An 11,465-nucleotide genomic window follows, 5' to 3' on the forward strand; every position below is an offset into this window, starting at 1 on the left:
AATAGCCTTGAGATTTTTGCAATCATATGTTAATTAACAAGTGTCTGGTGCATCTCTTTCTAATGAAGTCTGTAGTATTTTAAAGAATTTATCAGTCTTGGAGCAGAAATATGCCCACTGCAAATAGTTACAAATAGTTACAAATAGTTCCTGTACCTCTTCTGTTTGCTCAGTTGAAGATGACCAAAATTGACGCTATGTAGTAGTGTCCAGTCCTTAAGTTTGAATTCACTATTACTAGTTTCCCCATCTTGGTGAGCTTTCTTCCTCAGTAGTGTACCCTTTTCTCTCTTCAAGTAGTCAAAATTTGCCTGTTTTTAATTTTTTCCCCTTATCAAAAAAAGAATTCTGATCTGATTTGTATTTATTGATTGATTGTATACTACATAACTTATCTTTGTCATTATTTGTATTTTAAGCCAGTTCTGTGGCTTTCTCTAAGCCCATTTTTGAAGTTGCAAGAGATAGATGTGTGTGTGTGTACATGTGTGTACAGACAGAATATGAATATAATACTACTTGCCTTACTAGGTTCTATGAGGAAAATGTACATAAAAGGTGATTTGTAAACTATAATAACTAATAATGCTATTTATGGCAGAAAAATATGGTGCTACTGTAAATTTTTAGCATCATCAAATGGCATGGTTAGTTTCGTTTGGACAAAGCAAGTCTGAAATCAAAGTATACCAGCACTAAAACGAGCCTTGAAGATAAATCTCATTTATTTAGCGCACAGTAGCTGCGGAGAATTGTGAAAGGACAGGAAACCTGCGTTGCCAGATTGCCTATTGAGAAGGCAAGGGAGAGAATTATGACAGTGGCTGCCAGAGAGTCAATCTGTGCACTGCTAGAGCAGATGATTTTGTATATTTTCATAATTTTTGTCAGGCTCTATAGCTTAACACAAACACAGCTCAAAATAGCAGGCCCTAATCTTAACTTGATACCACATTGAATTCACCTGCATTGTATCCAGAAACGTTTTATTTTTGTGACATAGTTGATGTTGTCTTAGGTGGTATCCTTTTGCTGCATAATGCCTAAATGATATTTTGGAATACATGCCTAAGATGCTTATAATAATTTAAGTCACAGGACTGTTTGTTCTATATATGGTGATTTGGAAGCAGTGTTATAAGCATTTTATGTCCTAACATGATAGTTTGTTATTTACTTAGAGTATTCTGCTATACTTTAATTATATTTTAATAAGGTTATTGGGAGTTTAGGCTTGGTGCATTATAGTGGGAAATAGGCTCTCAACATTTTCACGCCATATACCTGATCATCAGGAATGGATGACTGACATTAAGCAGGAGATGTTGGTATATCTTTAACATTATGTGACTATCATCATAGATTTTTTTTTTCCATATGTTATTTGAAAGGATAGCTAGTTAGATTTATAGAAACACACCTTTTTAAAAGAAATGGTACCATGGAATGGATATAATTTTTGGTGAAAGGAGTAGTTTATTTTGTTGAAATTAAGAAATGAAAGGAAAATGGGAATACACAGTTGAGTCCCATAACTCAAATTTGAGGAATCAAAAAAGATTTCTGATATAATCTGAGATTTAAAGGGTGAAAAGGCGTTAGGTAAAGGCAGTTTGTGACAGGGATATTGCTACCCAGAAGGTGAGAGCAGGAAAGTGAAATAGGTAGCTGAAGGCCGTCACCTCTGGCTTTAGCATAGAAGGAGGCAAAACAGTAAATGTAACCAAGATATAGAATGTTCTGGGCCTTACAAGTCAAGTTAAGAAGACTGGAATTTATCCCATGAGCACTGAAGGCCATTGAGGAAGTTTAGGTAAGATTTGCATTTTAGAAAGATCTTTGTAGCTAAGAAAATGGAATACAGGTGGAGAAAATTGTAAGCAAGGAGACAGTTGGCTGTTGAAATAATCTAGACAAGACGTCATAGCGGCTTGAACTTGAATAGTGGCTGAGCAAGTGGAGAAGAAGAGACATTTTTAGATATTTAGGAGGTTACCTAGAAGATAGAATTGACAGAATTTCGTGATTTTAGTGATTGGATGTATAAGTAATGGAGAAGAGGAGTCAGTTAAACAGTGAGTACATTGATATCCAGTAATTACATTGTTAGGAATCTATGGAAAGGAAGATGCATTTGCGAAGTTGAACATATAAGAATCTTTACCATGGTTTTGTTTACAAGTGTAAAAAATTGAAGTGTAAAAAAAAATATTGTGTTTCCTATTTGGAACCATGTAATATTTGATGTATCCATGGAGCAGATTACTGTGCAGCCACTGAAAAATATAGGATGATGACATGTACAATACCCTTTTAAATTAAAAAAAAAAAAAAAGTATATTTAGTATGTGTTAAGATCTACTTGTGGAAATACACATGTACACAAATATATGTATAGCATTACATTTTTAACATGATAGCTTAAGCTGCAAATAGTGATTGTCTACTGTAGGAAGAATTATTGAGGGGTTTTTACTTTTTCTGTATTGATTGAAATTAGTGTATGAAGTAAGTCCTCTGCATTAAAAGAACAGATTTCCATTTTGAAAAGTTTTAAAATGAAAATCGAATAGGGAAAGTTTCTGGAGATAAAGAGGGTAATAAATAGAACTGTAATGTGAATTGTACTTTGTATATTTGTGGGATTTGTCCTGTATGATTGCAAAACTGAAGCTGGCGAAGAAGTCTGTGTTCACATGGAAAATGTGCTGGGGAAAGTGGTTGGTGTAAGTAAGGATGTAAGTAAGGATAGCAGATGGTTTAACAAGCTGTTTTTACACGTGAGTTGGGAACTAATGGTCTAGAAGAGAGGTGGGGGGGGAGGAAAACAGCTTCTACTTCCTAATTCTGAAGCACAGTCAACTAATGAGCAGCTTCCCCTCAGCAGAATTTGAGAACAAGCACTGTCTATAGGAAGAGCCAGAAAAGGTCTGAAGATACAAGGAACAGGGGGAAAGTGAGAATGTAAAATGATTTGTTTGCTATGAAACAGAGTTTAGAGATACAATAAAAGTTATTGTGATGGGGGCGGGGGCAGGGGAAGACTGGACAGCTGACAGCAGCTTGATGATGAAGGGACCAGTGAGGCTGGGGTAAGGTAGGTGACAGCAGCTACCTTGGGTGGGTTGGAAAACAGCAGCCTCCTTTGAGAAACGTACTTTAGGCTTGTGAGCATATGGTGGTCTGGGTTTCTGCTGTCCTCGGGGATGTAGATTCCTGGCCCAAAGACTCCTAGGAAGAGAGAACCATGTCTGTTCTGAGGCAGGTACAGCAGAAAGCCCTGGTAGTCAGAAGCTGGATCATGGTCTTTTGTTAATTTTTTAGAAATGTTTTTGAGTTTGTGCTAAAAATGGTGTGTGAATAGGAGGCCCTGACAAGCTGCTTTTCTTCAGCTGCTCCTAAAATTCTCTCATTATCTGCCATGAACACCATGACTAAATTGACTTTGTCCTTCGCTCCTCAGTGGTGTATCTGAAAAGACCTGAAAGTTAGCAAGAGGAGACTACCAGCTAAGCTCATTGACTTGATAGACTTAATTTTACACAAGATATTAAGTGTGAGTCGTTTCAGATAAGAGGGAGTGTTGACTCTTCTCACCCAGAAAAGTTCAGTGTGGCTTTTGGATAGCAGGGGTGTTTGTTTCCACACCCTCGGTTTTGTGGCTGCATCCTGGAGGTCGAGGTGACTCTTACAACAGACCACTTGATAAGCAGAGTGTTTTTATATACTGTAGTATTATTTTACGGTAGATATTCATTTGGGACAAGTCAAATATTTTCTTGAGATTTCAGGTTATTTTCTTGATTGAAATCGTTGTCCTTTTTCTTATTTAGCCATCTCTGTTCATGTAAAATATCTTTTAAGGCAGAACTTTCAACTTGTTTGTGCATCTCTTATATTTTTACTATAATCATGAAGTGTTGAACAGTATTACCTAGCAATATCCCGTAACATCTCTGTGCTTCATACTGTGGTCTGATAAATTATTTTCTTTTTCAATTTATTTTTCTTTATTGATATTAGGGGGAGAGAGAGAGAAACATCGATGAGAAAGAACATCAACTGGCTGCCTCCTGCATGCCCCACACTGGGAATAAGGCCCATAACCTGGGCATGTACCCTGACCGGGAATCAAATCGGCAACCTCTTGGTGAATGGGTCTGTGCTCAACCCCTGAGCTACACAGATCGGGCTAAATTCTTAAAATTATACCAACTTTTCAGTGTTGGACTCTATAGTCAATACATATAATGTATGTATTAATATTAGACAAGTAAGCCAATGAAAAGATGCTTAGAATTATTAGTCATTAGGGAAATGCAAATGAAAATCTCAATGAGATACCACTGTAAACCTATTAGAATGACTAACATTAGAAGAAGTAATCAAAATATATTAAAAATCTTCTGGAGGACTTCAAAGGAGAAATCGATAGCAATACATTCATAGCAGGGGACTTCAACACCCTGCTGACATCACTAGGTAGATCCTCTAGACAAAAAATTAACAAGTAAATAGAGACTCTAAATGAAGCACTAGAACAAATGGATTTAATAGATATCTACAAAGAATTATACCCCAAAACTAAGAATTCGCATTCTTCTCAAGTGCACATGGGATATTCTCAAAGATAAACCACATGTTAGGACACAAACTAAGTCTCTAAAAGTTCAAGAAGATTGAAATATCAAGCATCTTCATAGATCACAATGGCATGAAACTAGAAATCAGTTGCAATAAGAACATGCAAAGACATTTGAACACCTGAAGGCTAAATAGCATGTTATTAAACAATGAATGAGTTACTGAGGAGATCAAGGAAGAAATTAAAAACTTCCTGGAAACCAATGAAAATGAACACACAACAACACAAAATCTATGGGATGCAGTGAAAGCAGTTCTGAGAGGGAAGTTCATAGCACTGCAGGCCTACCTCAAGAAGCAAGAAAAATTTCTAATAGACTATCTAACCTCACAACTTAAAGAACTAGAAAACAAACAAAAAGAAAACCACAGAGCAAGTAGGAGGAATGAAATAGTAAAGATCAGAGCAGAAACAAATGACATAGAGACCAAAAATACAATTCAAAGGATCAATGAAACAAAGAGCTGGTATTTTTAAAAGATAAACAAGATTGATGGACCCTTAGTTAGACTCACCAAAAAACAGAGAGAACCCAAATCCACAAAATCAGAAATGGAAGAGGAGAAGTAACAACTGACACCACAGAAATACAAAGGATTGTTAACAAATATGAACAATTATATGGCAACAAATTCTACAATCTGCGAAATGGACAAATTTTTAGAAACACATAGTCTCCCAAAACTGGACCGGGAAGAGATAGAAAACTTGAACAGACCAATAACAACTAAGGAAATTGAAAATGTAATCAAGACTCTCCCAGCAAACAAAAACCCAGGCCTGGACGGCTTCATGGGGGAGTTGTACCAAACATTCAAAGAAGCATTAATACCCATTCTCCTCAAACTATTTCAAAAAATTCAAGAAGGAAGACTTCCAAACTCGTTTTATGAGGCCAGCATAATTCTAATTCCAAAACCAGAAAAAGACACTACAGAGATAGAAAACTACAGGCCAATTTCCCTGATGAACACAGATGCCAAAATCCTGAACAAAATACTAGCAAATCAGATCCAGCAATACATCAAAAAAAGTATTCACCATGACCAAGTGGGATTCATCCCAGAATGCAAGGCTGGTAAAATATTCGCAAATCAATGAATGTGATACACCACATAAAATGAAAGATAAAAACCACATGATCATATCAATAGACACTGAAAAAGCATTCGACAATATCCAGCACCAATTTCTGATAAAAACACTCAGCAATGTGGGAATAGAGGGATCATATCTCGACATAGAAAAGGCCATATATGAAAGACCTACAGCCAACATCATATTCAGTGAGAAAAAACTAAAAGCATTTTTCTTAAGAACAAGCACAAGACAGGATGCCCACTTTCACCACTCTTGTTTAACATAGTACTGGATGTCTTAGCCACAACAATCAGACATGAAGAAAAACTAAAAGGGATCCAAATTGGAAAGGAGGAAGTGAAACTGTCATTATTTGCAGATGACATGATATGATACATATAGAACCCTAAAGACTCCATCAAAAATCCACTAGACTTAAAAAATTAATTTGGCACAGTAGCAGGATATAAAGTTAATGTCAAAAAATTGATGACATTCTTATACATCAATGATGAACTCACAGAAAGAGAAACTAAAAAAACAGTCTCATTTACCTTCGTGGCAAAAAAATTAAGATACCTAGGAATAAACTTAACAAAGAAGTAAAGGACCTATTTGCAGAAAACTACAGGTCATTGAAAAAAAAGAAATAGAGGAAGATATAAAAAAGTGGAAGCACATACCTTGTTCATGGATTGGAAGAATTAACATCATTAAAATGTCCATACTACCCATAGCAATCTATAGATTCAGTGCAATCCCCATCAAAATACCAATGACATATTTCACAGAACTAGAACAAATACTTCAAAAGTTCATATGGAACCAAAAAAGACCTCGAATAGCCACAGCAGTCTTAAAAAAGAAGGACTAAGTAGGTGGGATCATATTACCAGATATCAGGTTATACTACAAAGCTACTGTAATCAAAACAGCCTGGTACTAACACAAGAACAGGCATATAGACCAGTGGAACAGAACAGAGAACCCAGAAATTGACCCAAGACATTATGCTCAATTAATATTTTACAAAGGAGGCAAGAGCATACAATGGAGTAAAGAGAGCCTCTTTAATAAATGGTGTTGGGAAAATTGGACAGCTACATGCAAAAAAAATGAAGCTAGATCATCACCTTTCACCATACACAAGAATAAAGTCAAAATGGATAAAAGACTTAAATGTGACTTGTGAATCCATAAAAATTTTAGAAGAAAATGTAGGCAACAAAATTTTGGACATCATATGCAGCAGAATTTTCACTGATACATCACCTAAGGCAACAGGAAAAAATGAACACATGGGACTACATCAAACTAAAAAGCTTCTGCACAGCAAAAGAAATAACGATCAAAATGGAAAGGCAACCCACTGTATGGGAAAGCATAATTGCCAATGGTACATCAGATAAGGGGTTAATTTCCAAAATATATAGAGTGCTCATACAACTCAACAAAAGGAAGACAAAGAACCTAATTTAAAAATGGGCAGAGGAACTAAATAGACACCTCTCCAAATAGGACATACAAATGGCTAAGAGACATATGAAGAAATTGTCAACATCACTAATCATCAGAGAGATGCAAATTAAAACAACATTGAGATATCACCTCACACCTGTCAGAAGGGCCGCTATCAACAAATCATCAAGGTGTGGAGGGTGTGGAGAAAAGGGGACTCTAGTACGCTGCTGGTGGGAATGCAGACTAGTGCAGCCACTGTGGAAAACACTATGGTGTTACCTCAAAAAATTAAAAATTGAATTGACCCAGTGATCCCACTTTTAGGAATATACCCTAAGAAGCCTGAAACACCAATCAGAAAGAATATATGTACCCCCATGTTTGTAGCAGCACTATTTACAATAGCTAAGATCTGGAAACAGCCCAAGTGTCCATCATTAGACGAATGGATAAAAAGCCAGTGGTACAATATACACAATGGAGTACTATGCAGCTGTAAAAAAGAAAGATCCTTTATCCTTTGAGATGACATGGAGAGACCTTGAAAGTATTATCCTAAGCAAAACAAGCCAAGCAAAGAAAAACAAAAATCACATGATCTCACTTATTTGTGGAATATAATGAACATAACAGTCTGAGGAACAGGATAGACCCAGAGACGTGGAAGTAGGGTACAAACTGATAACCCTCAGAAGATGTGGGGTGGGGGGAGATAAACCATAGAACTTATATGCATGTATGCATAACCAATGGACATGGACAACAAAGCTGGGGATGGGGAGGAGGGTGTCAATGGGGAAAAAAGAGAAACATCTGTAACAAAAATAAATTAATAATAATGAAAAAAAGAATTAACCACACCAAGTGTTGGCAAGATGTAGAGCATCTAGAGCTCTCATATTTTGCTGGTGGGAATGTAAATGGTGCACCCAGTTTGGAAAACAGTTTATCAGTATCTTAAAAAGTTAAATATATGATTACCATATGACCAGCACTTTTAGATTCTTTGCCCAAGAGGAGCAAAAGCTTCTTTCCATACAGAGACTTGTACAAGACTGCTCATAGCAGCTTTATGTGTAATGGACAAAAACTAACAACAACCCAAATGACCACCTGCAGGTGAACAGATAAACAGATTAATGTAATGGAATACTAAGCAATAAAAAGGAGTGAAATACTGATATGCATACCATAGTTAAATCTCAAAATAATTATGCTGAGTGAATAAAGACAAAATAAGAGTACATCCTGTATGATTGCATTTATATAAAATTCTGGAAATTATAAACTAATCTGTGGTGACAGAAAGCAGATCCAGTGGTTATAACTTTTGAGGATGATTGATATGTTCATTATCTTGATTGTGGTAATGCACAGGTGTATACATATGTCAACACTTTTAATATGTGCAGTTTATTGTAACTTAATATTATATTTAGATTTGGTGTTCTTGAAACTTATTCATTTTTAAATTTCAGGGAGGAAATCCTTCAGCAATCTTTGTGGGAAAGAGTGTCTACTCATGTGATTGAAAACATCTATCTTCCAGCTGCACAGACCATGAATTCAGGAACTTTTAATACCACAGTGGATATCAAGCTTAAACAGTGGACTGATAAACAGCTTCCTAATAAAGCAGTAGAGGTTAGGATATAATTTAATTAAATGGGTAAGAAGCATTATCTGAAGGGAGTAGGAGCTGTGGATTTTAGACTTTATTCCCATCACTGCCACTATCTTTCTTTTTGTCCTTATATTCCATCTATTCTTTATTCCTCATCTCTGTGTTGGGATTAAGTTTAATGCTGCTACCAGTCACTACTTTATCAAACTTGACTAATTGGTATGGTGTTGATCTGAGGGTATTGTTTTTTGTTTTTGGTTTTTTCCAAAAGTATCATTTAATCACCAAAATTTTCTTGAATGTGAAATATTTTTAACTTCTTCTGTGGATAAAGATTCCATAAGGAAAATGTTTAATGGATAAAACATTTCACATATTGATTTTTTGCAAGGCTCAATTATACTTAAAGAATCATTTCCTTAGTTTGGCTCTTGCCAGAAGGTTAGACTGCAAATTATAAGCAAGTGCCTTAAAGAATGCATTTCTGTTACCCACATATCTTGGCCCTACCATTTAGTAGCTGTGTGCTCCTTGGGCTTGTTGCTTAAGGGTTCTGACTCCTCATCTATAAAACGGGTGGTCATGTTGCCTACCTCATAGATTCTTATAAGGAGTAAATGAGTTGATGTATGTAGAATACTTATACAATATCTGGCCCATAGTAATTGTTCAGTAAATGCCAGCTGCTATTACGATGATAATGACCCTCATCCAAGGAGATCAGCCATGCATATTACTCTGAAGCATGTTCTGGCTAAGAGTCAGTGCGCCAGTGCTTCTGTGTGAGGATGCTCAGGAAATTAGAATCAGTATTAAAAATAATTTTGTTTTTCATACCTACCTTAGAAACAAAATGTCAGTTTCTGATTATTCAGGTATGTTTCACCCTTTTCCTATCCTGTTCCAGTCCTAACTTCACCTCTGTTCTCAATTTTATTAAGCCTCCTTTTCTAAGAACTTTTGTAGTGGTACCACCTGAGCTGCATGTCCCTGACCACTGGTCAGTTTTCCACACATTTACCCCTAAAGTGATTAGTGATGCTGCCACCACTTCACTAGCTCTCCTCACTCTGGCCCCGACATTTTTCTGGCCCCTGTCTCACGATAGAATTTTTTTTTTTAATCCTCATCCGAGGACATTTTTCCATTTTTTGTACAGACAGAGTGGGAGGGAGAGAGAGGAAGAGAGAGAGAGGGAAACATCGATGTGAAAGGGACACATCGAGTGGTCGCCACCCGCACGACCAACCAGGGCCGGGTACAGACTGCAACCGAGGCACATGCCCTTAGCGGGAACCGAACCCGGGTCTCTCCGGACCGCAGGCGGACGCTCTAACCGCTGAGCCAAACCGGCCAGGGCACAATAGAATATTTTTATATCCTACGGTCCAAGCAGAGGAAATGGTCATAGAAATGGCAATGATTCTGTCTCCTGCTGCTTTGCCCCTTCGCCACCTAGGTGTGGTAGAAAGATGTGGACCTGCTGGAGGTCAGGAATTATCTATTTTAATACCTCACAGTGTATTCTTGAATAGTCACCTCTCTTTATGCCATAATTTCTTAATGTTTGCAATGAAGAGGGCTAAATATAAAATAATATTACCTAGCTTACCTTAACTTTAAGTAGATTTAGTTGTTAATTACTTCTGATACTGCTCTTCCTTTCACTAGCCATGTAATTAGGAGTTAGCTATGATACAAGGCTGAGTAACACTCAGCTATGTTTGAAAGTATTGATGTGTTGCTTCAAGTATTTGCCTAAAGGCAAAAATGTGAAGAAGACTAAATCATTAAGAAATTTTAAACTTCTGCAGTGTGGAAGAAACAGGCAAACTCAGGTGTTGTATGAATGCAATGAGGGAAGTAAGCCTGGTAGCTGGCTGGGGTACACACCTCAGCTAACCGGGGCAGCGCTGCCCAGCTCGGGCAGGTGGTGTTATGAGAGAAGGTGGGTCTAGTCTTACCAAATAGTTTCAGAGAGGCTGGAAATGCAAATTTCTATGTGAAGGCTCTCGATTTTTAAATGTTGGGTACTAATTTTAAACATGTGAAACTCTGTGTATGTCTAGCAACACACGTGGCAGTTCAGATCTGTCCTGCCAGCCACCCAGCCACCAGCCTAAGAACTCCAGGCCAGAGTTTATATTTGCTGAGTTGTTTAGTGTGGTTCATATGTATTTTCTGATAAGCTGGTTTATCACAACTATTAGACTTAAATTCATGTGTGTTTTTCATGTTATGCATTAAATAAAAGTATGTAGTATACATTTTTTTCTTCTAAATAATTCTAGGTTGCTTGGGAGACCCTACAAGAAGAATTTTCCCGCTTCATGACAGAACCAAAAGGAAAAGAGCATGATGACATATTTGATAAACTTAAAGAGGCGGTTAAGGAAGAAAGTATTAAACGCCACAAGTGGAATGATTTTGCAGAGGACAGTTTGGTATGTCATTTGTGTATTAGGTTGTCAGCCTCGTATATTTATATAGTTTCTAAATTCATACTTTTTTAGGAAGCTATTTTTATATGACTAGATTCTGAATTTAAAATAATGAAGGAAAGAAATAGATTTATGCTCTTTTAATTGACCCTTTGATATTTCTCTGCCCTTCTGTTTTTTTCTTGGCTATTATTTCAGAAAAAAATCAAACTTC

General features: G+C 36.7%; 1 protein-coding gene across 6 annotated transcripts in view; it reads left to right on the top strand.

Moving 5' to 3' along the window:
* The window catches only part of OPA1 (OPA1 mitochondrial dynamin like GTPase), a 94,442-nt gene that overhangs the window by 45,988 nt on the left and 36,989 nt on the right, over positions 1 to 11,465 (top strand). For all 6 annotated transcript variants that reach the window (XM_036242382.1, XM_036242384.1, XM_036242383.1 and 3 more), the window contains 2 exons: positions 8,665 to 8,830; positions 11,102 to 11,254. In XM_036242382.1, the coding sequence (XP_036098275.1) occupies positions 8,665 to 8,830; positions 11,102 to 11,254 (319 nt within the window). The remainder of the gene's footprint in view (positions 1 to 8,664; positions 8,831 to 11,101; positions 11,255 to 11,465) is intronic.

This window comes from Molossus molossus, unplaced genomic scaffold (genome assembly GCF_014108415.1).
Source record: "Molossus molossus isolate mMolMol1 unplaced genomic scaffold, mMolMol1.p scaffold_m16_p_5, whole genome shotgun sequence".
Lineage (NCBI taxonomy): Eukaryota > Metazoa > Chordata > Mammalia > Chiroptera > Molossidae > Molossus > Molossus molossus.